General features: G+C 26.8%; 3 protein-coding genes across 3 annotated transcripts; 2 read left to right on the plus strand and 1 right to left on the minus strand.

Annotated features, from left to right (window-relative positions):
* Positions 1–297: 297 nt before the first annotated feature.
* Positions 298–3054, plus strand: LOC149057649 (uncharacterized). The gene is made up of 4 exons (XM_089223468.1): positions 298–499; positions 840–909; positions 1914–2103; positions 2930–3054. The coding sequence occupies exons 1-4, from the start codon at positions 298–300 to the stop codon at positions 2936–2938; spliced, it is 471 nt and encodes a 156-aa protein (XP_089079594.1). The 3' UTR covers positions 2939–3054.
* Positions 3055–3066: 12 nt separating this feature from the next.
* Positions 3067–15823, plus strand: LOC107165835 (dehydrogenase/reductase SDR family member 11-like). Its single transcript, XM_089224625.1, has 5 exons — positions 3067–3408; positions 8125–8287; positions 13512–13641; positions 13717–13999; positions 15661–15823. Exons 1-5 carry the CDS (start codon positions 3265–3267, stop codon positions 15700–15702), a joined length of 762 nt encoding a protein of 253 aa, XP_089080751.1. The 5' UTR covers positions 3067–3264; the 3' UTR covers positions 15703–15823.
* Positions 15514–26465, minus strand: LOC107165842 (acyl-CoA:lysophosphatidylglycerol acyltransferase 1-like). The gene is made up of 7 exons (XM_015514248.2): positions 25711–26465; positions 18861–19066; positions 18170–18384; positions 17969–18105; positions 17772–17908; positions 16577–16722; positions 15514–16514 (listed from the first exon to the last, which is right to left on the minus strand). Exons 1-7 carry the CDS (start codon positions 25767–25769, stop codon positions 16281–16283), a joined length of 1134 nt encoding a protein of 377 aa, XP_015369734.1. The 5' UTR covers positions 25770–26465; the 3' UTR covers positions 15514–16280.
* Positions 26466–27158: the final 693 nt, after the last annotated feature.

Consider the following 27158-nt stretch of genomic DNA (forward strand, 5'->3'; position numbering starts at 1 on the left):
TATCATTGCGAATTGCGACCTCGATCCGTGGACTGTGATTGCGATAATAAATGGTTAAATAATATAATAATAAGGAAAAGTTAGAATATGAACTACAAGTTTTGTTTTCGACGTATTTGAAATTAAATAATTGTTAAGCTCGTTGTTTATTCAAGATGTTAAATGTTAAAACTTAAGTATTTTTATTATTTTAAAATTAAAATAAGAATAAGAATAAAGCAACCAATATATAATAATAATATTATTTAATATCATTTGTCAGTTTATTTATATTTTTATCAATAATGCATTATAATAATGAATGTTTGTGAGAGGGGATGGAGGGGCATAGATTCTGGGGGTCACTTTGCTTTAGATTGTTCAAGCCTCCTATCCCTAAACATTCAACCAAATGTTCGCTTATGCAACTTCTTAATAGGTACCTATGCATCAATGATCGCTGTTGAAATACAGGAAGACATAGATTTTATCATGTCCACAAACCACTTTGTATCGCGTTGTAATACTGAATAGTTTTAATATTGCTTGCCTATTTTGTACAGTATAGTTTATAGTGATTTAATTTATTTTGATTTAAAATGTACAGATAAAAAAAAAATGGAAAACTCACCACTGCAGCTTTTTAGTAAGGTTCGAGTGTAGGTATAGGTACTTATACTTCTTCATTAAGATTAATAACTTGTTTTAATAGAAAAATGACTGAAAAGAAATTTCTTTTACAATCATCAAAAATAAATCAGCAAATATTTATTGTAATTGTTGAGCTAAATTTAAAATAAAAGCTAATAAAAAAAAAAATCTGCAAATAGGCAAATTATTATTTACTGATCGTTAATAAGTAATTATTAATTTTAATATAGGTAGATATATTACATCAAATTACCATCGCATCGCTCATGACTCAACTAAGTAAGTATCTACCTTTATTAAATCGATTTAAAAAACTAAACATCGTATTTAATTTTTTTTAATTTTTTAATTTTATTATTATTTTATTTATTGTATTAAGAGAAAAATAAGTTCGGCCTTTCGTATTATAATATTGTACTACTGTACTACACGTCTACACTGTATAACATCAATATAGATTATAGATACATTACTTATGCTCTATTATAGGCTAACCTACCTACCTGCAGTAGTTCCCAAACTTTTTCCATCGCAGCACGTTATTATATTATTAAATTATATATTATAAGTCACTGCACACTTTGAATAAATATTATCTAATTAATATAATTATTTTGTATTTTTTTCATAAAAAAGTTCAAGTTCTGGCAGCAAACTTTTCAAATTTAACGGCACATCCTTTGGGAAACACTGGGCTATTTTATGAAATAGTCGATCTTTGATTTTTAAGTCGATCATATTTTGTAAGAACTTATTATAATAAATTAAGTAGACACAGTTACATACATATTTCGGATTAACCCGTTTGTATGAAATAGCATTTTCTTACATTCAATTTATAAAAACGAACACCGAGCTATACTTTCTGACAATTTTGTAGTTGGTTGACAACTAACTGGATAAGTGAATCGATTGTATCGAAGTGAATATTAATTCTTTCATGTTTGGATTAAAAATTAAAATAACTGTAAGTAGATTTTTTTTATATATGCCACACTTTTTAGACTCTCTAATATACAATTATTACATCATGCCTATAATAGATATTGTTATATCTATAAATAAACTAAAATCGCATTTTAATTCTAAGTATTACATTTGGTAGGATTATAGAAGTTATAACAGACCGTCATAGTACTTAAATTATTGATATATTATTATGTTTATATATATTGAAATTATGCAATACTACATATAATTTAAATATTAAACGGCTCCACTCACACAGCCACATAAAAAATTAAGACAACACCATACTATAGAATCTATAAATCTTGTTAAAGATATCAAAAATACATATTACGAGTATATAAGAAACAAGGTGCAGGGCATCATGGACTACCCAGGCCCGTCCTGCCGTCCTTAATGCCGTTACAGGCGTTACTACAGGAAGGTGAACTAAAAGTCCAAGAAAGAAGACAAAGGGGTTATAATATAATAAGGATCCTGAAAAACGGTCAACGGATAAAATATGTATTTGTAAATTAATAAATAGCTATATTATTATATAAAGTAACATGTGCAAGTTTTTTAATCGAACAAATCTTGATAAACCTGGTTTTCGTTGGCTTGCAACAATATATATTATTCAAAACCAATATTTTATCAATTGCAATTGCTGCATCATCATAATATATATATATATATATATATATACTTAATATAATAATTTGTGGATGTCGAATGACTCGACAATATGGCACTATTATTTTATTACAGAATAGTTAACCCATTCAATAAATGTGTTAAATCTTATAAATTGTCTTCTTATATCAAAATTTTCGGGAGTGTTCCATAATAGTACTATATATATATATATATATATATATGAAGTCATCCAACTACCCAAGAATATACTTTGCATATACCTTTATGAATTATGACTACGGAGTAACAAGGCATATAATGTGGAAATACGCGTATGGAACCACTAATCATAAAATAAATACTGTACACAGTGTACACCACACACATACTCGTATAATAATATTATCGTCGATATACATTCTCTCGTCATTACGCGTAATATAATTACATACCTATACTACGACATACGGGATAACCATATAAATATAATACAATAATATTTACAGTTTAAATCAACTATCAGGAGTGTCCAACCTAAAAAAAAAAAAAAATATGTATTTAAACTTTATATTATGGTCAATACGACAATATACCAATTTATGTATACCTATATATCCACTTTTATTATGTATTAGTTGGAACCAATTTCTTTCATAAACTTTTTTCCCTCTTTGCGTAAATTTTAATTTTAAATTTCTTCTTTCTTTTCCAGATGCGGTGACCCCGCCGGCCGTGAACGAAAAATTACGAGGATGTCGGTCGACGTTACCATAATATATATTATATTGCTATTTAGCAAGAAATCGCGGCGCCGCGTCAAATCCCGAACCGGTGGCAGTCGTAATCAGGCACTCATGGATGAAGCAGTCGCTGATGTGCGTGCCCGCGCCAATGGACATACTAACTTACATGAATAGTGATAATAACTGTAGGTATACTACATAAGTATACCATAAACAGTATTGAGTGATATCGGGCAAAGAACATCGTCCACAGTCGAAATTTTAAAATACATTTTCTATTTTTGTAATTCAACAATAATATATAATGACCACCAATATGAACCGCTGGAAAGGAAAAGTGGCGTTCGTGACTGGCGCCAACGGAGGTATAGGCATGGCGATCACTAAGAGACTTCTAGACTTGGATCTTGCAGTCGTGGCCATCGACAAGCAGACCGAACTTTTGTTGGTAAGTATCCCATATAGCCATATATAAGGTACTGACTAATATACGGCAGATTGCTTGTAAGCTTAAGACGGCGTTATTAAACTAAATATTTTAATATACCTAAATCGTGTGTCCGCATACAAGGTTCTCTATGATTAAATTACCCATATTATACCGTATACAATTTTTTGATTTCTGTGTATAGGACATCAAATTAGACTATTATATCATCAATCTTCCGAAGACATAATTCTAAAATAAATTTAGTGTAGTAATTAATGTGGATAACTAAGTTATAAAATATACACTGCAGTTTTTGCGAACTCACGGTATGCAACAGAGGTTTTAACTCTTTTCTGGGTAATTTACTATTTACATAAAAACAGTTACAAAGTATCTGTATAGGCCAAGTATAGCCTTATTGGATTTCCTGAATTTATATTAAATAAAAATGTTTTAAAATATAAAATGTTAATCATAATAATTAATAATTAATATCTTGTGCACGTTATGTTTTCAAAACGTATAATAAACTTAGAAACTTGTGTCATCGAATAGGTTTGATTTATTGCAAAAAATTATTTTTTATGTTACACCCAACGGACCATTGAACCACTGGTTAATTATATAATATGTTTGTTGCTCGTAGTATTATATTATACAGTATTTTAATATTCTATATGTGCTGGTAATATGTTCACACACAACGAGTACAGTATCCCATACGAGTAGGTATATTTTACAGCACGTGTATATATGTCTAAAAAAAAAAAATTAAAAAAAAAATGTTAATGATATAGATAAACATGTATTGCTTAATTTTACCTGAACTACAATTTTTATTCACTTTACATTATTCATTAATCAGTTAGAATGAAAGACTACCTATATGACAATACAGCTTTATTTTTATAAGTAAAAATAACATTTATAGGTTTGTAATTTGATACCTATACCTAAAACCTAATAAAACAACAAGTAAAAGTAAATTGAAATATAAATATAAAATTAACGTATTATTTCAGTCTAGTAATGATTATAGATATTTTTACTATCATAAACTACTTCAAAATATTCAAAACTCGTATTCATTATTTGTTTCAATGACAAGCTAGAATACCTCCTATCATTTATGTATAACAGTTTGACCTAATTCATTTTTTTTTCAAATTTTCTTATTATATTTCAGTGTATATTTATTTTAATATTTACTTAGTACATTCTAAAATTTCTAGAAAATGTGCTATCAATTAAATGAATATAAATATTTGGTTTGGGACATGGGACACACACCTAAAACTCGAGTTTATATTTAATTTAACCAAGGTATATTGTTTAAATATAAGATCATGCACTATGATATAATATCTAAGGTTCCGACATTTATAAATGGATCACGCATGTAAAGTCAAGCGCCAATGTTTATATGTTATATGTATAATATATTAATATAGGTTATACATTATACATTTATACACAATACACATAGACATTTACGTTCATTAATTATTATTACAATATGTTATTACATTAATTTACATGGTTCCTCTCCCTATATTATCATGCATATCGACGCGTATAGTACCTATCTTATTATCTTAATATATTATTACAACTTAAAATAATTTTTAATAACATCTTATCCTTTTTACATCGATAGGTACGTAATAATAGGCAATACGCCAATATTATCTACCTAATATCTATGTACATATAATAAAATAATAAATGAAACAAAATATTGATACTAATAGGTTTTAAATTTTAATTGCAGAACCAAGAAAAAGTTAATACAAATAAAATCATTTAAAAATTAAAATGCATAATAATACTTAACTATTTATTTTTAACTTAAATTTAAATTAAGTTTTAATGTACTGAGTATAATTTACAATGTAATTAAAAGTGTGTAATGAAATAGTAACTATTGTCTATCATAACAAGAAGCAACTTTAAAAAAATAAAAATAATGACTTGCATAAAAACATCATTATATTATTTTTATGATTCGTTATCATTTATCACTTACCCTAATATAATTTTTGTAATCTATCATCACTTTATGATAACTATATATGAAGACATCTTATAAATTACATATGTCATATTGGATAACCGGTTAAACGCAATATATTTATATTATACTAAAATTTCATCGCAACTATTTTGATTTGCATGCCAAATTGTTATTATGTCAAGGATAAAGATCAATAAATAATCATTAATAAAACACGTGTCAAATGCACATTTAGGGGGCAATACGAAATTCGTTTTAGTCCCCATCGGCAATAGAGCTTACACTCAAATTAACGGGTTTCTATACTTACGTAAGACTCACTACCTACATAATATTATGTGTGCGCGCGTCATAGCTATAGTAGCTACCAAATGCACCGAGAAAAAGTAAAATTTATCTCGAAAGAATCTGGTTCCATCGTTCTTCTTCGTTTCATTTTCATAACATTATATGGTGTGTAGTTTCAGTGTTTCTATAACATAAATAAACATCGGTGATAGTGGTAACCGCAGACAACTTATATGGCAATATATAATATATATACTCTATATATTACATTATAATAGGTATGTACCTACATAATATTTTGTTGGTATAAGTTCCTACATTATATGCATACTTTATATCAGTATATCAGTATATATTTTGCAATATACACAAACCATATTATAATAAATGTGTGTACATTTTCAATAGGAAAGGATAATAATACATATACCTAATATATTATTTTGATTTACAAAAACAATTAACTTCTTTAAAGTTGTGGTTTCTACGCAATCACACGATAGACTATAGTTAGTAATAATAAATGTTTAAGTGTAGACCTATTATTTTATAATGTGAGTCTTGATTTGTGATTTAAAATGACAAAAGTCATTATATTATGAAATATATAAGTTATATATAGGTATATCGTATATATTATAGACACATAATTTTTCACTCAGAATTTGAGCTAAATATCAATATTCAATAGGTATACTTATATACTGTAGATTAATTTTTTATTATAGATTTTAGATTCTGAGCGGAGCGAGGAATGTATCAATTTTACCATGATGTGTGATGTTTTTTTTAAATTTTTTTTTTTGCGTCTGTCATCACGTTTTGGGGCACTATAGAAATGCTTCGATTTTCGAAATTAGTACCTTGTTAGATCAGAAAGTGAATCTAGTTGGAACATTGAGGGGTCAAAAGTAAAAAATAATTTTTCTTAATTATCGGGATGAACAAACTAAAAATTAAGGGAAATACGGGAAGTTTTACGCACAATTAGTTTTCGACAAAATCAATTTTGGTTTTTGATATAACTTTAAAACAAATGACCATAGATACATTTTCACCGAATGTTCACTAAAGAATATTCTATCCACCATGCAATTTTCAAAAATATTCGAGTTAAGTTGAACTATTTATAGGCATCATATGCAATTTATAAGTTATAATTTTTTTTTTAAATTAATATCGATAAAAATGTATTTGTTGGGTAGAAAAACTTGAAAATTGAATACAAGGCTCCTAACATATTGTTACAATAGCAGTTGAAAAATAAAATAAATTCATAGTCACAATTTTTTTTTACAAGCATTCAAAGTTTGAATTTTGACAACATACTTAAAAATCACGAAAATTCGCAAATTATTTTAAGCTAGAAATTTATAAAAAATTATCTTAATATAATATCAATAATATCAATGGATTCAAATTTAATTCCATCCATTACAGTAACCTACTTGTAACCAACTGTACAGCAGAGCAACATCCACGACTTACCCGCTTTTTTAGATTAGGTACATATACCTAAGTAGCTAAGTCAGATAAATTGATATATATTGGACAGAAACATTTTTGATAAATCACATAATGGCTAGGTGAGCACGATACTCTAACCTTATTAATAAATAGGCACTCGTATCTAGTGAGGACCGAGTCACACGATCACCACCGCTACATTTACAACTCTAAATTTTTCATTTTTTTTCGTACTATACTACTATGATATATATATATATATTATTGCTTAACCTAGTTTGTATTTTCCTATATCTGCTAGAACTTACTGACTTAGACTTAATACTAATCATTATTTCATACATGTTTACTTAACCTAGTTAATATTTTTAGTATAAATAGTTTTTATGATTATGCATGATATAATAGATATTACTACATACTGTTAACAATATGATGGGGTAATAGGACCTAAATAATAGTGCATACAACTTTTTTATTATCATTGTTGTTAGGATACTCTCTCTCTCACTAATAGTGCGTATAAACAATATTTTTTATAAGTTGTAGGTATACTATATTTTTCTAAAAATATTGACCCTGAACCTCTTTCTCTGTTTTCAGTCCACTTAGTTATAGATCTTTCATGTGTGTTAATAAAAAAAAAACCGTACTGGAAACGAGCATATAATATTATTATATAGATAGAGAGGTATCAATAAAGTTGGATTATTAAATATTAATTAACTATTATTATATAATATATGCATATTGTATATCATACACACGTTGCAAATATAATCAAAACAATAATTATATATGGTTTTGTGTTATGTCATTGATTTTGTACGATGTTGATTGTTGATTGATTAAAAAATCAATATAAAAACATTTAAACATTATCAAAATAATACTCATTATACCTTATGTAACATATATTATTTACATAATATTTGATAAATATATTTATCTATAATTACGTATAGGAACTGAAAGATGAATTAAAAACAACAAACCTCTACCCGTTAAACGTGGACTTGTGTCACGAGGAAGAAATCATACGAGCGTTCCAATGGGTCGAAGAAACGTTCGGTGGCCTCGACGTACTCATTAACAACGCTGGCGTCGGCGGACGGTCTACACTCATAGGTAAATGCATGAAACAGCTATATCAAACGATGTAAATAATAAAATACCTTCATATTATAAGTGGCATACCCAGATTTTTTTTGGAGATGAGCGTTGATGAAAATTAATTTTTCAAAAATGTAATCTAATTATGATTTATCAATAACATTTTCAATATTATTTAATAACTTACGAGTAGGGTGAATAGGTTGTTTACAACCCCCTAACCCCCTGGATAGATCACTCGTTTACCTTACCTATATTAATATATTATTTTATCATATTATCAATAAATTATTGTTCTTAATTACCTACTATACCCTACGCTACATCACGTGCCTACCGATGTATATGACCAATGACCATCAAAAATTTCCGATCATAATATCAAGTTGTTTATATTATAGTAGGTAGTGAATACTGTTGGCGAATTTGGCGTGTGAACGGATGATATAGCAGATACAGAATACCTGTGTATGTACCCCACTACTGCTATTTTTATTCAATATACATTTTAGGAGGAGAGAGGAACCTAACCTTAAGTGCCTCCAATGGGCGGTTTCTTATTTCCAGCCTCTCAAAAGCCATATCACCTCCATCACATGCACTTATTGTAAAACAACATTTACAGATTGTGTATATTTAAATAAACGTTAAAAAAAAAAAAAGGAGGAGGGAGGGTACACCAAATCTTTTGTAAAGTGTGTAATTTATTGTGATAAACTATTAAGTGTAAAAGGACAGAAGGGAGCACGTGGACATTGGATATAAATAAGATTATAAATAGAGAGTAAATAAATCATAAAATAATAGATAATGCATCACCTAGCGATTTGGGAATAAACTGCAGTAAAGTCTGCGTATGTGGCACGCTTAAGTGCAGTGGCATGCACTTCAGTGCATCATGTAGTGGTATCACCAATATTGGATAATACGAGATAAAACAACTATAATACGCCTTACCCTCGTATTCTCTAGCTAATGACACTCTCTAAAATTAATTAGAATGGCACATGTTAACTTTGAGGTACGATGGTATGCGCTTTTTGATTCTTAGTTCGTTCCTATCTAGTGAAATGACTCAAAGATTACATATACCTTGGCACTATTCAGTTTAATAAAACCTCATTGACACATATAGTACGTATAATATATATCCTTTTCGCCCTAACTCACTCTTTTAATGTCCCTTTCGACACCCAATCCAGTCTCTCCTCACCAGTTTTTCCAATTATTACCTCACTTATATACTTCTCCAATCAAGCTGGTTTAAAAATTTAATTTATTTGTGATATATTTTCTATCATTGATTTTATATTCTTGTATGTACCATCATTGTAATCATATAATTGTCAAAACTAATTGTTAACAAAGTTTCCTTTAAATAAAAAAAAAATAGGTTTAAAAATGTATTTATAAAGATATTTCTGCTTATTATTCGATGCTGTAAGTCTGTAAAATTATAAAAAATCTATTGTTGTATTGTAGAATATAATTTAATCTCATTAAATTTTAATGTATTATTATTTAAAAAAAGTGTGTGGCCCACAACAACTTCTAGTTTCTACCTATATGATGTGGCTCAGTCTTAACAAAAGGCTGGATACCCCTGATGTAGAGTGTAGGTACATTTATATTTTATTCTATCTAGTTTATATTTTGGGTATAAATGCAGTCGAGTCACCCCTCAGTAATTTGATTTTTTGGTGTCGAAACTTATGTAACTCAAAGAGTTAAGAACGATGGTGCAATCATAATTTGTCGCTCTTACCTACACTTTTGAAGTTATAGCCTTCCAAAATTTGCAATTTTAAATTGCCAAATTACTTTTCCTACAACCTAAATAACCTAACCTTTTTACCTATAAAAAAGCTATTGATTGCACCGCGTATCGACTCCACCGAACTTTTTTACATATTGATTCTACCGGACACCGACTGTAAATCCACAGAATATTTGTAAAATTTACAAATTTGCACTCATTTACAAAATAAGTTAAAAGTAGAATATAATAAATATATGACCAAATATAACCGATAGATTCTCTTGTATAAAATTGGCTTTAAAGTTTAAACCATTATTTTTTTACCATAACTATTTTATGTATTTTACTAATACTGTATTATATAATAATGTATTATTATTTACGTCAATTATTGATAATCATTTAAATAACATGAAATTAACTGTATTTTTCATTATTTTTAATATTGGGTATATTATATAAGTCTATAATAGATTATCTATTTAAAAATATGAATATTTGAGTTATATTATTTTAATGAATATTGTCCTTTTGAGATAAAAATTTTCTTAGTATTTTTTGAAATGTTTTTTTTCCATTATTGTTTAATAAACAATCGGCAGAATCTATAGAAAAAAATATCCGACGGAATCAACATAAACAATTATTTGGTGGAATCGATAGTCGACGGAATTTATATTAAAACGGCGGAGTCGATAAAACCAGAAGTGTTCCCATTAATTTTTTTTGAGAGTATACTATATTATCATCAAATATATATATACATTCCTCCCACTCTTCCTTCTATTCTCAACACCCAAGTCGATACAGTTATAAAAAAAATAATACATTTTTTATTGGAAGCTGGCTTTGTAATTTAAGGTAGTATCTACCCCTATTATTATTTAATTCAGATATTATAATTGTTATTTTTTCTTTTTAACTACCTTATATTGTTTTTACTATATCTTTGTCATAGTTATTACTTGTTTTATTTAATAATTGTTGAGCTATTATAGTTACATACTAGAAGCTATTAATAAAAAAAAAAAAAAAAAAAAAAAAAACATCAAATATAAATATTTAATACAGTAAAAATATTTTTCTTATGGTTTATAGAATTAATGCCAGTAAAGAGTGTGTCAATAATATGGAAAAAATTTTTAACCAAATTTTTTATACATTCCTATAATATTATGTATATTTCGTCAATCTTTATAAATACTGTATAATAATGGTATAATATCGATTATGATTGATAGCATACGCAGTATACCCATAATATTGAAAAAAATTCTTGAGAGTATACGGCGTATATGTAGCATACCCTATGGGAAAACCCCTGGATAAAACCCCCTTTATACAACCCATCACCCTATATTTGATAATAAAATACTGTGCCCAAGAAAATTGTCTTTGAGCAACCATTAGTCATTATAATAAGTCTCCAAAGGATAAAGATAATATATAGCACTAACACAGATAAACTTTTTTAAGGGATTTGGAAGAAATTAAGAGAAAAACGAGAAATTTTACGCACTATCAGTTTTTGACAAAATCGATTTTGGTTTTTGATGTAACTTTAAAACAATAAATGGCCGCGGATACTTGAAATTTTCACTGAATGTTTATATAGGCATTTTATATACTTTATAACATTTTTAAAATATTTTGATTTGTTTTGAGCTGTTTACTGGCATTTTAATTTTTCAGCTTTTTTAGTTTTTTTTTCTATAAATATCGATAAAAATTTATTTGTTGAGTAGAATAGCTTGAAAATTTAACACAAGGCTTCAAACACATTGTAACAATAGCAGTTTAAAAATATTAAAAATACATAAGTACGATTTTTTTTATAAGCATTTAAAGTTTAAATTTTGATTAAATACGTAAAAATTACGGCAATGTTCAAATTATCTTAAGCTGGAAATTCATAAAAAAAATTTATTTTAAATCTAAGATTTGAAAATTTTTAATGATCTATAATATATCCTAGACAGATAAACCGTCTTCGTAATATACGTAATAAATCTAACCTAACCATATGTGTGTGTGTGTATGTGTGTGTGTCATGTGTGTATGTATTATATGTATATAAATTATGTATTTTAATATTATATTTAAAAATATTTTTTGCTATGAGTTGAAGGAAACTGAGAGAAAAAAAGAGCGCCAAAATGTGTGTACCTAGGGCGCCAAAATCGTAAATACGCCACTGCTCCACCCGTCCACTGCTGTAGAAGACATACAAGCCAGCCTTATTGATATAGGTCACGAAGTTATTTGGGTTTCTAATATTCTACATCGTATCACTAAAAGACCGCTGCCTCTTCTTCGTATTGATTTAAAAGCTACTGAAAACAATAGCGATATTCTCAAATTAGATCTACTCCTTCACACTAGAATCAAAATAGAGCTGCCCAAGAAACAACGCTCCCCTCTAAAATACCATGATTGTCAATCTTATTATCACATTATTAATCTTTGCCCCGTTGCGGCGTCAAATGTGGAGATTATCGTTACACGGTCGATTGTACCAAATCACCGTCAAAACTCAGCACCCACCAAGTGTGCTTTATGTTCGTGGCCACACACAGCCTCATATAAAGGATGTCACGTGTTTAAAAAACTAAGTGAAAACCGCAGAAGATCTCAATTACTCAAAACTTATCGTCATCCGACGCTCAATCCCACCATACCGTCTATAAACAAATCAACCTCCAGCTCCGACCACTAACAAAAACGTTCATACGCCAAAGCTTCTGCCAACACTTCACCCCCAATAGTTAACGCCTGAAAGTTTGATCTCCAAATTTTTCGAGGACTTTAAAACTTTAAAGTACATAGGTACCTTTATAATATTATTACATTAAGAATCCAGTAATATACTGTATATGTAAATTGATTCTAAAGTATATTGAGCAGCAGAAAATCTGACCTGACCCATTTGTATTAACGGAATATTGATACCTTACAAAATAGGTTCTTCAATTAAAATTAGTAAACTTAGTAAATCTAGGTATATAATGCATAAGTATGTATATTGTATAATGTATATAGGTAATTAATAGTATTAAACACATAAGTGCAACTCTAGAATGATAAATACAGGAGGGATTAAAATTATATCCTATAGGTACCTTGCAATTATCTAATTTTTAAATTATAGAATTCTGATTTCTGATACAGACTACCTACGTGTAAACATTGTAAACAGGGTTTAAATTGTTATTTTTATGAACCATTTGACAATTTGACTTTATCTAGAGCCCAGCGACACCTTTATAAAAATTCTTAATAATAGGAAGGTCATTGTTAGTATGGGAAACAGTGATATTGTGTTTTTTCTTTAGTAGGAATAAATTATTAATAAATTATTCTACATAGATTCGTTAGTACATTAAATTAATAGGCTTTTAAGTAAAATACAATTGTGGTGGGTAAAAAAGAATTGATTTTTCTAAATAAATATAAATATATATTTTTTTCTTTTGAATATAGATGGTACTGTATCGGAATGGAAAAGAATATTGGACGTTAATGTTATAGCATTAAGTGTTTGTTCACGTGAAGCAGTGAGATCCATGAATAGTCGCAACTTGGAAGACGCTCACATAATTCATTTGAGCAGGTACAGAAAAAAAATTATACTATTAATTTTAATTTTGAACTGTTTATTTAACTTACTGTTTCATATTGAGCTTAGTAATCTGGCGCATTATGTTCCTTCATATGGTCCATTCCACTTCTATTCTGCAACCAAACATGCTGTACGAGCCCTCACAGAAGGGTTGCGACAAGAATTAAGGGCATTGAAAAGCCCCATCAAAGTCACATGTGTCAGTCCTGGTCTTGTGAAATCATCAATTTTCAAGAATTCAATGGGAGAAAGTTTTGATAAACATTTATATGAAAATTACCCTAGCATCTCTCCATCAGATGTAGCATCTACCATTGAATTTGTATTGGCCACTCCTCCACACGTACAAGTAATACAATTTCTATCAATTTTTTTTTAATATTCATGAAATCAAATGCAAAAAATACAATTCAGCTTATTTATAAATTAGGCATGTTAACTTATTTTGTTATTATTGCCAAACATACAATATATGTAGGTGTTCACCAATTTAGCGAAAGCTGAGTTTTTGGCCGGATTATATTGGAATATATCAAATTTTTTTCACTAGTTAATGAGATATAAATACACATTTAAAGATATATTTCAAAATTGTTATCATTTGGATATGCGCATGAACAATAAAATATACATTTTTTTAAATGCCAACAACTATTTTGAACACCATATTCAGTTAAGCCTATTTCTTTAAAGTAATTTTTATGAACCAATTATAGTTCTAAATTCCAAAATGACTGAATAAGAGCTATTTCAGTTCTAATAAATAATACATTTTTAAGATTTATTAAAAATTAAAATGCATAAAACCATTTATAATTACTTATTATTGATTATGTTCTTAAAATTTTTACATATTGTTTTTCTCTATAATATACAGTATAAACAAGATTAACTATGAGTATAAATAATTGTATACACATATTATTTTGTTAATCTCTTTTAAAGCACTATGAAACAAAATATTCAAAAAGTAAAAAATAATAAATAATTACAAATGGTTTTAAGTAATGGATTATTTATTAAAATTGATATGACTCTTATAATCTGGCTGAGAAATTCAGTGTTTCCTAAATTGGTGAACACACAGTATAAGTAAATAACTTATAAATGTAAAAAAAAATTAAATGTTAAGAAATTATTATTTTTTTATTTTGACCTTTTATAGAACTCATTTTAAAACATATAAGTGTTTCATCAAAAGTATAATAGTTTCAAGAATTAAAAAAAAAACCTTCCCTTAACTGTTGTAATTTATACTCATTAAATTTCTTAAAATTCAACACAACTTTGATTCAATAGATAACAAAATACATTTTACTTTCACTTATTTATAGTGATAAAAAATCTTCATTGTAATAATTGTAATCACTCAAAAATGTATAAATATATTTTTTACATAAAATACAAATAATGCAAAATTATAGTAAAAGAAATAAAGTTTGTTTTAATGAATAATAATTATATATATAAAAAAAAAAAAAAAAAAACAGTATAAAATGGGTTTTCAGAGAAAAATGTATAATATAATATATACATACACATATTTATATGTATAATGTATATATGTATACATACAAAATTACAAAAAACAAAAATGATTCACAAAATAATATGTCATAGTGTAAAGAAAACAATACAGTCTATGGATGATTACATTCTACAAATGTCTTCTGTACAGTGATTAATTTTAGTTAAGTAAAATGTAAATTTGAAGTGAAATGTATAACAATACAAGAATAAATCGTATACTATAAAATATAATATAATATATTATATAAATGTTATCACAGTCACAACACAGAAGACTAATATTTAACATGATATTTTGCAAACATATAAGTTGGCAAAAAAAAATTGTACGCATTAAAATAAATACAAAGCTTTAATTTATCATCAAAATATTACGCTAACCTTGGAGAATAATTTTCCAAAATTGTTTTACATTAGAAAATAATAAATATTAAATGTACAAGTTTTTTATAATTTAATAGTTAAAACAATTTATTTCAGGTGCAAGATATAATCATCAAACCTATAGGTTCAGAGGCCTGATTGAAATTGATTTTCAAATCACAAACACAACATGTCATAAGGTTCATCTCAAAAAAAAAAACATAAAAATGTATTAGTAAATCAAACTTTACATTTAAATACAGAAACTATGACATATAAATATGCCTATTTATATATATATATATAAGAAAGAGAAAAGAAAAGAAAAATACTAAAATAATATTTCTTAAAATTACAATATTAATATTTACAAAAAAAAAAAAGAAAAGAAAATTAAAATCAATAGTTAGAAGAAAACAAAATAAACATTGATGTTTACATAATAATTTAAATATGAAACATAAAATTAAATCACAGTTACTATACTCGTTCGTACTTTTAGTTTAGTTAGTTTGTAAGTGATATTTTTAGATGTTAATGTTATTTATAAAAATGTTTATTTTGTATAACGACCTAGAGTTCAATCACATTTATTCATTGGTTATATTACCAGCTGTTATATAATTTTATAGAAATACATATATAAAATAGTTAAAATATGTACCTATGCAAAAAAAAATACCAAAAATAATGTTCGTTCTTCCTCTCTTTGTTTATTTCTTCTTGTTTCCTTAAATTTACCATACTAATCCAATCAAATAATGAATAATCCTGTAGTGAGCATATGATGATGCAATAAAAAATAGATGTAATATAAGGAACCGTACGCAATCCTGTTGGATAACAGCTGTTTGACGAGATCCTTTATGACTCGGGAATTCACCAGTAGCATAAAATGTCTCTAAAAGACGTTCTTTTTCTTCCCAGCGATCAAACAACCATTTAGTCATTTCTTCTTGTTCTCTAGGAACCTAAAAATGTTAAGTTATCATAACTAATGCAATCAAAATTTTATTTTTTAACGTAAACATACAAGTGAACTGGGAAATAATCTGTAATACATATGTGTACGGCAAGCTCTTCTCTGACCCATAATGATAGTGGGTAAATCCAATGGCCTTCCTTCCGAGTATGCAACTGTTATATCCAAAATCCACGCTAATTTGTCACTATTTTCATCTACAATAGTATATTAAAATTAAAAAATGTAATGCTATGTTGGTGTAAAAATATTCACCAAATTTATAATTAATGAATATTAGATATTTTATAATAAAATGATAAGCCAGAGTATGATATACATTGTACTCAACAAAATAATTTTCTACAAACCTAATATTATACTAATGAACATTTGATACTATTAAATATTTATTTTGTATGTTTAAAAAATAAATATTAAAATATAGAACTTAATATTGTTTAGTTATTTTTTTTTAAGAAGTTATTAAGAATTAAAAATTAATATCATAATTAAATAATTTAGAATTAAAATTAATTAAAATATGCATAATATATATTATTATACATAAGTTGAATGGTCCAGTACTAGAACTGGCTATAATCATAATTTAAAATTGATTGGAGCGCATACAATAATACTTAGCTTATGAACTCTATATACAGTAGTGACTTGATAATTAAAAATTCAGGGGACTAAGTTAAAATTTCGATTTATGGAGATTTATGATTTACTGAGTGTTCAAATAATCAAGGGAAAAAATTAATTCAAATTAAAGAGTGGTGAAAAATGGTACATAATACATTTATTTATTATATTATTAAGTTATATATATATAGTTATATATATTAAAGAAATCTGTTATTTTTTCGCAATAAATTGCTGGCCACAATCAAGTTTATAACGTTGCCTAACTTACTAATAGCAAGATTTTGATTCGAATTATAGAGGTTTGTGTGTCCCACTGACAGACATTTTGAATTATCAAGGAGACTGAAATACATGTATTTTATTCTAATTATAGAGGTTTTCTCATGGGACTTAGTGTTTAGTTTGGTTTATGGAGTTTTACAAATTATTAAGTGACTATTGTACCAGAAGTCTCTATTCATGTATTATATCTTATTTAATAGATGGATGGAGATACCTGGTTTTGCACAAAAATGTAGACAAAGTTATTTTTCAACAAAAAATATAAAAACATGAATTTAAAAAAAAGTAAAGACATCCGGTTCTCGTACTAGACACTTAAATTATCAATGCTTACTGAATTCAGTATTATTGTTTGTCACGCCACCATATTTTGTTTGTTTTGGTGAAAGTTCATCAATGATTGCTGAAAAAGCTCCTAATCTTGGTAACGTAACATGTTCTAGTAAAGGTAAATTGTTTTTCTGTGCATACCTAAAATTAATTAGTTAATTATCAATTCGTACAAATAATCAAATTATAGAGTTAATTAACCTTTGACTAGCTTCTCGTCTTTTTCTTAAAAATCCACCTTCTGGAAATAAAATTATTAGTTTTCGCTGACGAGGCAAATATGATCCACGAATGTGAGTCCTTAATTCTTTAACAGCTTGTTCTCTTTGATCCTTACCCTATTAAAAATAAATTATGAACATTACATTTTTTGAATTTAAAAGAATAAAAAAAATAACTTACCGACAAGATAAAAAAATCCTGATGTATAATAGAAACAATACCAAAATTAGTAAACTTGAATATTCTGTCCATGATCCACATAATATTGGGCAACACACCGGCCTTGGAATTAAAATTTGTCATCAGCATTGGCACATCCGCTGTAGATTGATGATTAACTAACACTAGTGTACGATCATTCAAACATAATCTAATATCATCACCCATTTCAACAACTATAGACAAAAAATTTAAATAAAATTAAAATACATTTAATTAACTGAAATAAAAAAAAAAATTTAAATAGGTATAACAAATTTTAAAAATGTTAAATTGATCAGTTTAACAAATAAAAAAATTAAAATAATTAAAAAATATATTTTATAAAATAAGTCTTTGATTTTTTTGTTATGCCTTTTATTCTCCTACTTAGTTGAGTAATGTACAGATGTACACATTCGATATACAACACTGGATCTGTTAAAATCAGCAGATATATTTTTTTATTTTCATTTTTATCCAAAAGAATATTTACAATTTATACTAACAATAGATATAGAAGGTGAATAATTAATAGAATCAAACATAAATGAAGAAATGAGACATATTGTTGTATCAGTAGTGGGATAATGGGAGGAGAACATTGGACCAAAATCAAAGTTTTCATGAGTGGTGAATTTTTAGGTAAAAAGATAATAGAGATATTACTTACTATCATAACCAGCTGACCAAGACCACATAGAAACCATTGCTAATAACCAATGGAAAAATAAGCCTTCAAGTTTCCAATACAGATTTGGGTGAATCTTCCGCAAAGGGAAGAATATAATCATCCAAACACAATATGTAGGTATACAATAAATGTTGTTAATAAGTACAAACAATATTCGGATGATAACTTTGCAGGTAACAGTAGCTCTGAAAACAAAAAATAAAATAAAAATTATAATTATTTATAAATAAACAATAAAACCTAAAACAATCTTATTTTTATTAAATTACAAAATGCAAATATGTATTTTTCATATAAAGGTACCACAATTTTTGTTTCATTGAAATTTCACTAAAAACTAAATTTCAATAACTAAGAGAATAGGTAAAATATGTGTAAAAATAGTGATTGTATCATATTAAAAATATATCATGATAAGTAGAAGGAAAATATCTGATAAAATACATTATTTAGTGGATATGATGGTAATATTAGTTGAGTAACAATCATATCAGAATCATTACTTTTTAGGCTTTTTTAAAGAGTTATCTACATGGAACCTACCATGATAAATACAAAAAAATCTTTGAATTTTAAATACTTGTAGAAAAAAAATGTACCTAAGGGCTGTTTCATAATGGACGCGTATCATACGCGATGTATCATAAGCGCCTGTTTGACACGTTTCTCTCGCCAGTATGACATGTAAATTTATCATTGTAAACTAAAAACGCGTGCATACGATACGTCGCATATGATACGCGCCTATGTGAAACGGGCTTAAGGATTTTTAATATTTCTCAACTGCTATAATATAACAACATATTAATACAACCATGTATTCAATTTTTAAGCATTTTAAACAAACAAAAATACTTTCGTTGATATTTATATAAAAAAATAAAAAATAGTCTTGAAAATCGAAAAATTTATTAGTTTAAAACAGATCAAAAAATTTTTTATTTTTATAATGTATAGAATATGAGAAAATTAATATTTCATAAAAATTTCAAGTATTTACAGTAAATAGGTTTTGAATGATAATAAGATAATATGTTAATTTACAGGGTTATATCCAGTGTCTAATTTTATACAATCATACACTTCAACAAAAGTTGAATTGTTTTCTAGGTAAGCTTCTTTTTTTTTTTTTTGTTAAAAGAATGAAAACATATCAGGAATCTTGTATAAACATTTTAAAACTTTGGAATTTTTTTATAAATTTCTTACTCAAAATAAATTGCTTTGCTTAGAATCTAAGATTGTTATATTATTGTTATTATTTATTTATATTACAATTATTTTTAAGATGAACACAAATGGCATGAAGTTACTCCTCAAAAATAGTAAATAGGTAAAAATTAATTTTAAAATAAAATGATATAATATAATGGTAAATTTGTTCAATGTAAAATGTTTTTCTTCTAGATTTTTGCATAGGTATGCTTTAAATTAAACAAAAATTCCATTTTTTTTTTTTTTAAATAATGAAAGATAACATAAATACCTATGTTACTAGGATATGAAATTACATTTGTGACAAAGATAAGAAAAAATAATTTTTTTGTACATAATAATCATCGAGATAATAATGTCTATGTCAAAAATATATGTCTATGTATGTTTAATGCTTTATAATATATTAAATTATAACTTATGCAAAGTTATAATTTAATATATTATAAAACATTAAACATACATAGACATAATTTTTTTGTTAATAATGATTTGTAGTGATTGAAGCTTGTTTTTATGTTTTGCACTATAAGAAAAAAACCTAATTTATCAACAATTTAAAAAAAAAAAATTATACTTTAAAAATTAGGTAGGAAGAATTCTTACACCTATTTTTTCATGTTTGGAACTACTGCATAGGGGGTTAACTGTTTTAATTAGGATTAACTCCATGCAGTATTATTTTATTAAAATATTTCAATAATGGCACATATGAAAAATCAGACACTTCCTACCTTAGCATATGGTAGTTCATAAGCAAAGATTCTATAGTTGCTGGGTGGTCGATAGGATTTTCTATACCTAGTTGTTGAGGTATATGAAAATTAGTGTATGATTTATTGAAGTATAATAAAAATTTAGTATAAAAACAATATATTGTGGTGTAAAGCTGATTCTATATTATAGTGTTTGCAATAGTAATTATTCATTGTTTACTTAACTAAATTTACTTTTAAAATTTAGTTACGATTTGGAAGTGATATTGAATATATTTGAATTCATTGATGACAGTAAAAGAAAAACAATACTAAAGATTCTAATTTCTAGTGTGATAATCTCTAAATGACCAAACAGAAATTCATACAACCTGGCATAAGACTGTGTTGGTTTAAAATCAATTTCAAAATCAAAGTAAGTTACAATAGTAATATACTAATATACAATTTATATTTGATAAGTCCAAAACTAAAATAGTAAATCTGATGAAAGTATCTAATGGACAAATCAAAATTAAGATAATTATTTTCAAAAAAATAAGTATTATTCAAGGTATTATTTCAATTTGTACTATAAAAAATACTTATATTTACAACTAAAAGGGTCTATACATCAAATGAATCTTCAGGCAATTCAATCAAATGTATTTATTAACATAGTTACTAAAAAAAATTAAAAGATATTGTCTAGTCATAAACATAATATTATACATTTAAACCTTAAGAGGACGTCACATCCGGATGTGTTGTCTCCATCTTACACATGTGTACATACCCAATTTCTGTTCGCTATTATCAATAGGGTGCTGTCAGTATTGATATTAGAGTGAATTGTAGACCTATTAAAAAAATGTTAGATAAGAAAATTATCTGTGTTCTCTTATTCTGTTTTTTACAATATTTTATTTATAAGTAAGTTATGAACATTTTAAAATATTATATCAATACTGACAGCATCCTATTAAACAGTGGTGGTTTTATGAGGGGGGTCCAGGGGGTCTGGACCCCACTCCCAGATCCCGAGTTAAGGCTGTGATTCATTATTCAGTCAGGGCGCTTGGGGTTTGACAGTAATTTTTTTTTATAGGTATTACGATTTTTATATGTGGATATAGGTACGCTTATATCTAATATATCTTATAAATGCTATGTTTTTTTTTATGTAAGAATTAAAGGGTTAACTTTTTTTGTCTTATATATTATGAGATAATGTTAAAGGACCCCCCCCCCCCCCAGGAAAAATTTAAAAAACCGCCACTGCTATTAAATAGCAAACGGAAATCTGGTATGTCATACGTGTGAGATGGAGATAAAAAAGCAGGTGAGACATTAACCCATTAAAAAAATCCAAAACAACAGTAGTTAATAATAATGTATTAAAATAATAAAATACCTAATATGATATATAACATAATAATATTGTTCAATTCACTATGATTTCAGCCTTGGAAATAGAATAATCATTGTTATAGATTATTAAGAAACAACTAATATTTCAAAAGTGAACGTGCCGGCCAGTGTTGCTAGCTCTTGGATGAGTGACCAACTGAGTATCTAGCAACAAATCCTTGCCATGCATTCCTCCCTCACAGTTGAAAACCCTACTAAAAATAACCACCCATTGAATAGCCTATTTTGCAGCAGTTTAATAAATATAAAAAAATATATTTCTAAACTAAATTGTTTTATAATTCAGGGTTTGTTTTATTATGATAGATACCTGTGTATATTCACTATTTTAAAAAATTTCATACTTCATTCAGATCAATATGCTTAAATAGGAATATATGGTTTTAAAACTAAACCTACCTACTTCACAATTTAATGATGAAAATATTTTTAAAGACCACTTATTTTTTCGGATCAGGTATGATTAAAAGTCATTGTGTTATTCTGAAACTATGAAAAAGTTATTAGATAAGGTAATTTAAAAACTAGGATACTTAAAACAAACCATGTTTAATTAAAAAATAAATATATTTTAAATGAAACTTAATAGATGTATAATATGTTATATTGTTATAAAAATTGAAAGAAAAGTATTGTAAAAAAAATATTTTTTATTTATTTTTACATACAATATATATAATTTTGAAATTAGAAATTAAATAGATTTATCATAATAGATAATGGTAATATTTTGTATACATTTAAACTAAAGTCTGTACCAAATAAGAGGGCACCGAGCGGCACACGAAAATCGGCCAGGACGGTCTGGGGACATTTGGATGCCCCAATACGGTGTGCTCTTATTTGGTACAGACCATAAGTATTTAAGAGGACATTACACCCCCATGAGTTGTCTCCATCTTACAAGTGCGTAACATAACAAATTTTACGCACTTATAATACGGAGACAACACACGGCACACGGGTATAATGTCTTCTTAATTGTAAATCAATTAGTAGACAAAGTTGGCAATAAATAATTTAATTTAAAACAAATTAATTTAAAAGATACATTAAATATTAATTATTGTCTATAAAATTTAAAGGAAATTTAAATTTAGTTTAGTTATAAGGTATTATTGTTTTAATAGAAATGAAGAATTCATTGTTAGATAAAAGTACCTATTTCAAATTAAAACTGTAAAAAAAATACAGATAAGTAGAAATCTCGATTCCATTACTGTACTATGAACTGTTATAGTATTTTTTTTTTTTAGATAGTGAATAAAATATATAGAATATAATATTATATGAACAAAAAATTTAAAAATTTAAAATATACATTAATTTATAAAGGAGATATGAATATAACAATGTTATTTTTTTTTTTAGTAAATATCTGCACCGTTAATTTTTTAATTTTTTGGCATTATAAAAAAATATTCATTTCACAAAAATACAAGTTTTGACATGGCAATTATATCCTCTTAAGACCAACTAAAGTAACTAGGCAATATTTGTTGTAACTGCATTATATTTTATCTATTTACTCACCTTAATATACTTAAGTATGTGCATATAAATGCAGTAAACAATTATTACAAGACTTAAAAGGTTTCATGAATCACACAAAACTTTAAACACTTTAATTATAGGTATCCTATTGTCAATTACTTCAAGATAAAATTTACATTTACTTTATCATAACTATATACAATAATATACAAATTACCATAATAGTACTGTCATATAATTATACAAAAATTAGTTATTACTTAAAAAGATATTATAATCACTAGAGTTATAATATAAACATTTTAAATAAAATATTATTCAATATTAACCACCTACGATCAATCAAACTGTTTTAAAAAAACCTCATGGATAATTAAATTAATGATTTAGTGTTGCATGATGTAATTCAACCATTTTAAGATTTAGAATGACTAATTTTTTGTCACCAGATGAAAAATAGTGAACATTATATATTGAAATAGGTAAATAACATTTATGTTGTAAGCAACTTTGAAAATATTTGTGATTAAAAATAAATAAATAAATAAATAAATATAATTATTTAAGGCTTTTATAATAAGATTAAAGGGATTTTTTTATAATTTTTTTTAATAACTAATTTTTTATAAATAGGTAAAGAAATAAACTCCTAAATGAAAAGTATTTTAATTTTAACTGATTACTTGAATATCTAGGTACATAACTGTATTGAAAACACTAAGTCCTAAAAATATAATATAAATAATGAGGGAGCTGCCTAAAATTAATTATGATAGGTAATGTTGGGCCGTATAAACAATCACTCAACATAAAATAATTCATTAGTGAGGCATTGGTTTCTTAAACATAATTTAGTAAACCATGATTGGTATGATGAAATCAATATCTGATTAAAAACTAGATATCTACCTAAGACCTTATTAATATCACATTAACAGAGCAAAAAGTATATTTATCTAAATATGATAAATAACCTCGTAAATAACAATGTCTACTTACTATTTAATTAAATACACAAATAAACACAATTAAATGTACATGAATGATAATACCAAGTAGTCATCAAAATATATTGAAAACAATAGTTAAGATATGTAAATAAAAATAATTAAAAATAAATCACAGGATGTCATCAGTAATGAACTATCATTTCAATATAACAATTCAAAGAATTAGGAATATAATAGGTAAATGACTATTGACCAATATGAAGAAGGTTATTACAGTTTTAAAAAGATAATTAAAGAATAATACCTATAAAGATTTTAACAAAATCATTCAGCCTTGGAAATAATAATGATATATATTCTTTTACCTACCTAGTACCTATTTATATAACTTTAAATCTATATAAACATAGACCTACCTAGTACCTATTCATATTACTTTAAATCTATATAAACATAGAAACTAAAATAATTTTCTAACAATTTAAAAAATAATTTTGTATAAAATGTACAATTTAATAATGGTCTACCTATATAATTTATTTCAATTGGTAAATTCATTATCAAAATTTAGGGGACCTTGGTATTTAACACACTTCACTAGGATTTTCCTTAACAAACATCTATATAAATTTGTCATATAGGTACAAACAGACATAAATTTCAAGGTATAACTAAAATCAAAATAAATTTAAAAAAAATTAAAATTAATTAAGCACATCATAATATAGATCCTATTGAATTGATCATCGTTCATTATATTTACGTCTACCTATATGTAGGTATGGCCATAAATGCAATAATTTTGTCACCAAGGACTGTAAAATAATTTAAATTTAAAACGTCAATGATGAATAATAACAAACTAATTTGACAATGTTTGACAATAAGTACCTAAAAATGTACACTGCAAATCATTAATGTATTTAATTCCAGGTAATTTCTATGCAAACCTTGAGTTCTAACTAAGTCACTAGGTACTGCCTACACACCAGACTATACACAGTAAATTTTATAGACTTAAACAACCAAAAACTATGTACGAACCTGTAACCAAATTGTTTTAACCTTCCGTCAGGCATTTCTATGGTTAAGTCGGTTTTCATGTCGATTACACCATGCGAGAAAAAAAAATTAAATAAGTAAAACTGGAACGTTAAATGTAAATTGTAGGTAACACGCACGTCGGGTAGTTTAAAATATTATATCATTAAATAAACGAAAATAAAAAGTCACGACAATACACATAAGTCAAATGTGCGTACTCGCACGAAGGGAGAAGCCAGTGAAGCCACTACCGCCCAACGGTCGAAAAATTGGCTGGCCGACGATCGTCACTCACATCTTTTTCACTCTTCGTACGTGTATGGACTGTAGGTGCCGGGTGGGAGGTATGACGAGCGGGTGGGTACGCGTGCCGGAAAACGTGTCTTTACTCTTTAGGAAAATGTGTTTGTCTACCTGAGGGATAAGATTCAAGCGGTCCTGTGTCGTAGGGTTTAACGAAAACTTTAGATGAGAGAAGCACCGTCGGATGCATTCATTACAAATAACATGAATGATGAATCACGAATTCAGAATGACGAATGCTTTTATCAACGAACAGAAAGCACTGAGTACTGAGTACTGAGTGGATGTCGAAAATACTATATTTATATAAAATATAATGTGTAGGCACTACAACAGACAGTGCACTGAGCAGACAAAAATAAATGACCTTAACGTTAACAAATAACAATTAACAAGCTCACACGGGCGCGGGGCGAGTAAACTAAATTCTAAAGACAACTGAGAGACGGGTACTGATAACCTAACCAACTTAGTACTTACTACAACTTGTATCACGATTCGCTGAACACTTTAGTTCATGTTCCGTACTTCTACCGTGGTAAGCTGAATGTAGGTTATATAATTTTTATTTGCGCAATTGTTGGTTTTTCATTGGTTGATAATAATTAATAGGTGATAACATGCAAAGACTTGACGAATGGATCATACTGAAATACTGAATTCTCATTCATACAATTTATATTGTTCTGTGATACAATTAATCACAAACTAACAAGTAACAACTAAGATATATATCTAAGTTCGTGTTATGAATAATGACTGATGAAGTGATGAGTATAAGCCATAGAGACATAGAGTAATATATAAGCACGGAATAATTAGATATATGGACATCGTACATAATATGCAAGGTGGATTTATAAATAAATTTATAAATTCACCTTGATAATATGGTATAAGACTGCACGAGTGTCGAGTAAATAATAAATAGTGACGAGTGACACAGTGACAGTGTAGACACTAGACAGTAGACTAGTAGACAGTGAAACAGTCTAGACCCGGGGTCTTCAACCCGCGGCCCGCGATCACATTTTTAATTTAGCATGTTATTGCGAAAATTGGCAATATGCGATATAAAAAAATTGGTAATTAAAAAAAATGTTTATCTATATTATGTTTTAATAATAATAATAATTTGTAATTTT

This window comes from Diuraphis noxia, unplaced genomic scaffold (assembly GCF_037042655.1).
Source record: "Diuraphis noxia isolate RWA-SAM2 unplaced genomic scaffold, SU_Dnox_SAM2 contig0003, whole genome shotgun sequence".
Taxonomy (NCBI): Eukaryota; Metazoa; Arthropoda; class Insecta; order Hemiptera; family Aphididae; genus Diuraphis; species Diuraphis noxia.

Coding starts and splice junctions, on each gene's coding strand:
- LOC149057649 (XM_089223468.1), top strand. CDS start 298: ATGAATGTTTGTGAGAGGGGATGGAGGGGCATAGATTCTGGGGGTCAC. Junction 500..839: donor AAACCACTTTGTATCGCGTT/GTAATACTGAAT, acceptor ATCGTTAATAAG/TAATTATTAATTTTAATATA. Junction 910..1,913: donor ATCGCTCATGACTCAACTAA/GTAAGTATCTAC, acceptor ATCTTGTTAAAG/ATATCAAAAATACATATTAC.
- LOC107165835 (XM_089224625.1), top strand. CDS start 3,265: ATGACCACCAATATGAACCGCTGGAAAGGAAAAGTGGCGTTCGTGACT. Junction 3,409..8,124: donor AGCAGACCGAACTTTTGTTG/GTAAGTATCCCA, acceptor AATTACGTATAG/GAACTGAAAGATGAATTAAA. Junction 14,000..15,660: donor CCACTCCTCCACACGTACAA/GTAATACAATTT, acceptor AATTTATTTCAG/GTGCAAGATATAATCATCAA.
- LOC107165842 (XM_015514248.2), bottom strand. CDS start 25,769: ATGAAAACCGACTTAACCATAGAAATGCCTGACGGAAGGTTAAAACAA. Junction 18,106..18,169: donor AGGATTTTTTTATCTTGTCG/GTAAGTTATTTT, acceptor TATTTTTAATAG/GGTAAGGATCAAAGAGAACA. Junction 16,723..17,771: donor AAACAATAATACTGAATTCA/GTAAGCATTGAT, acceptor ATACTATTGTAG/ATGAAAATAGTGACAAATTA.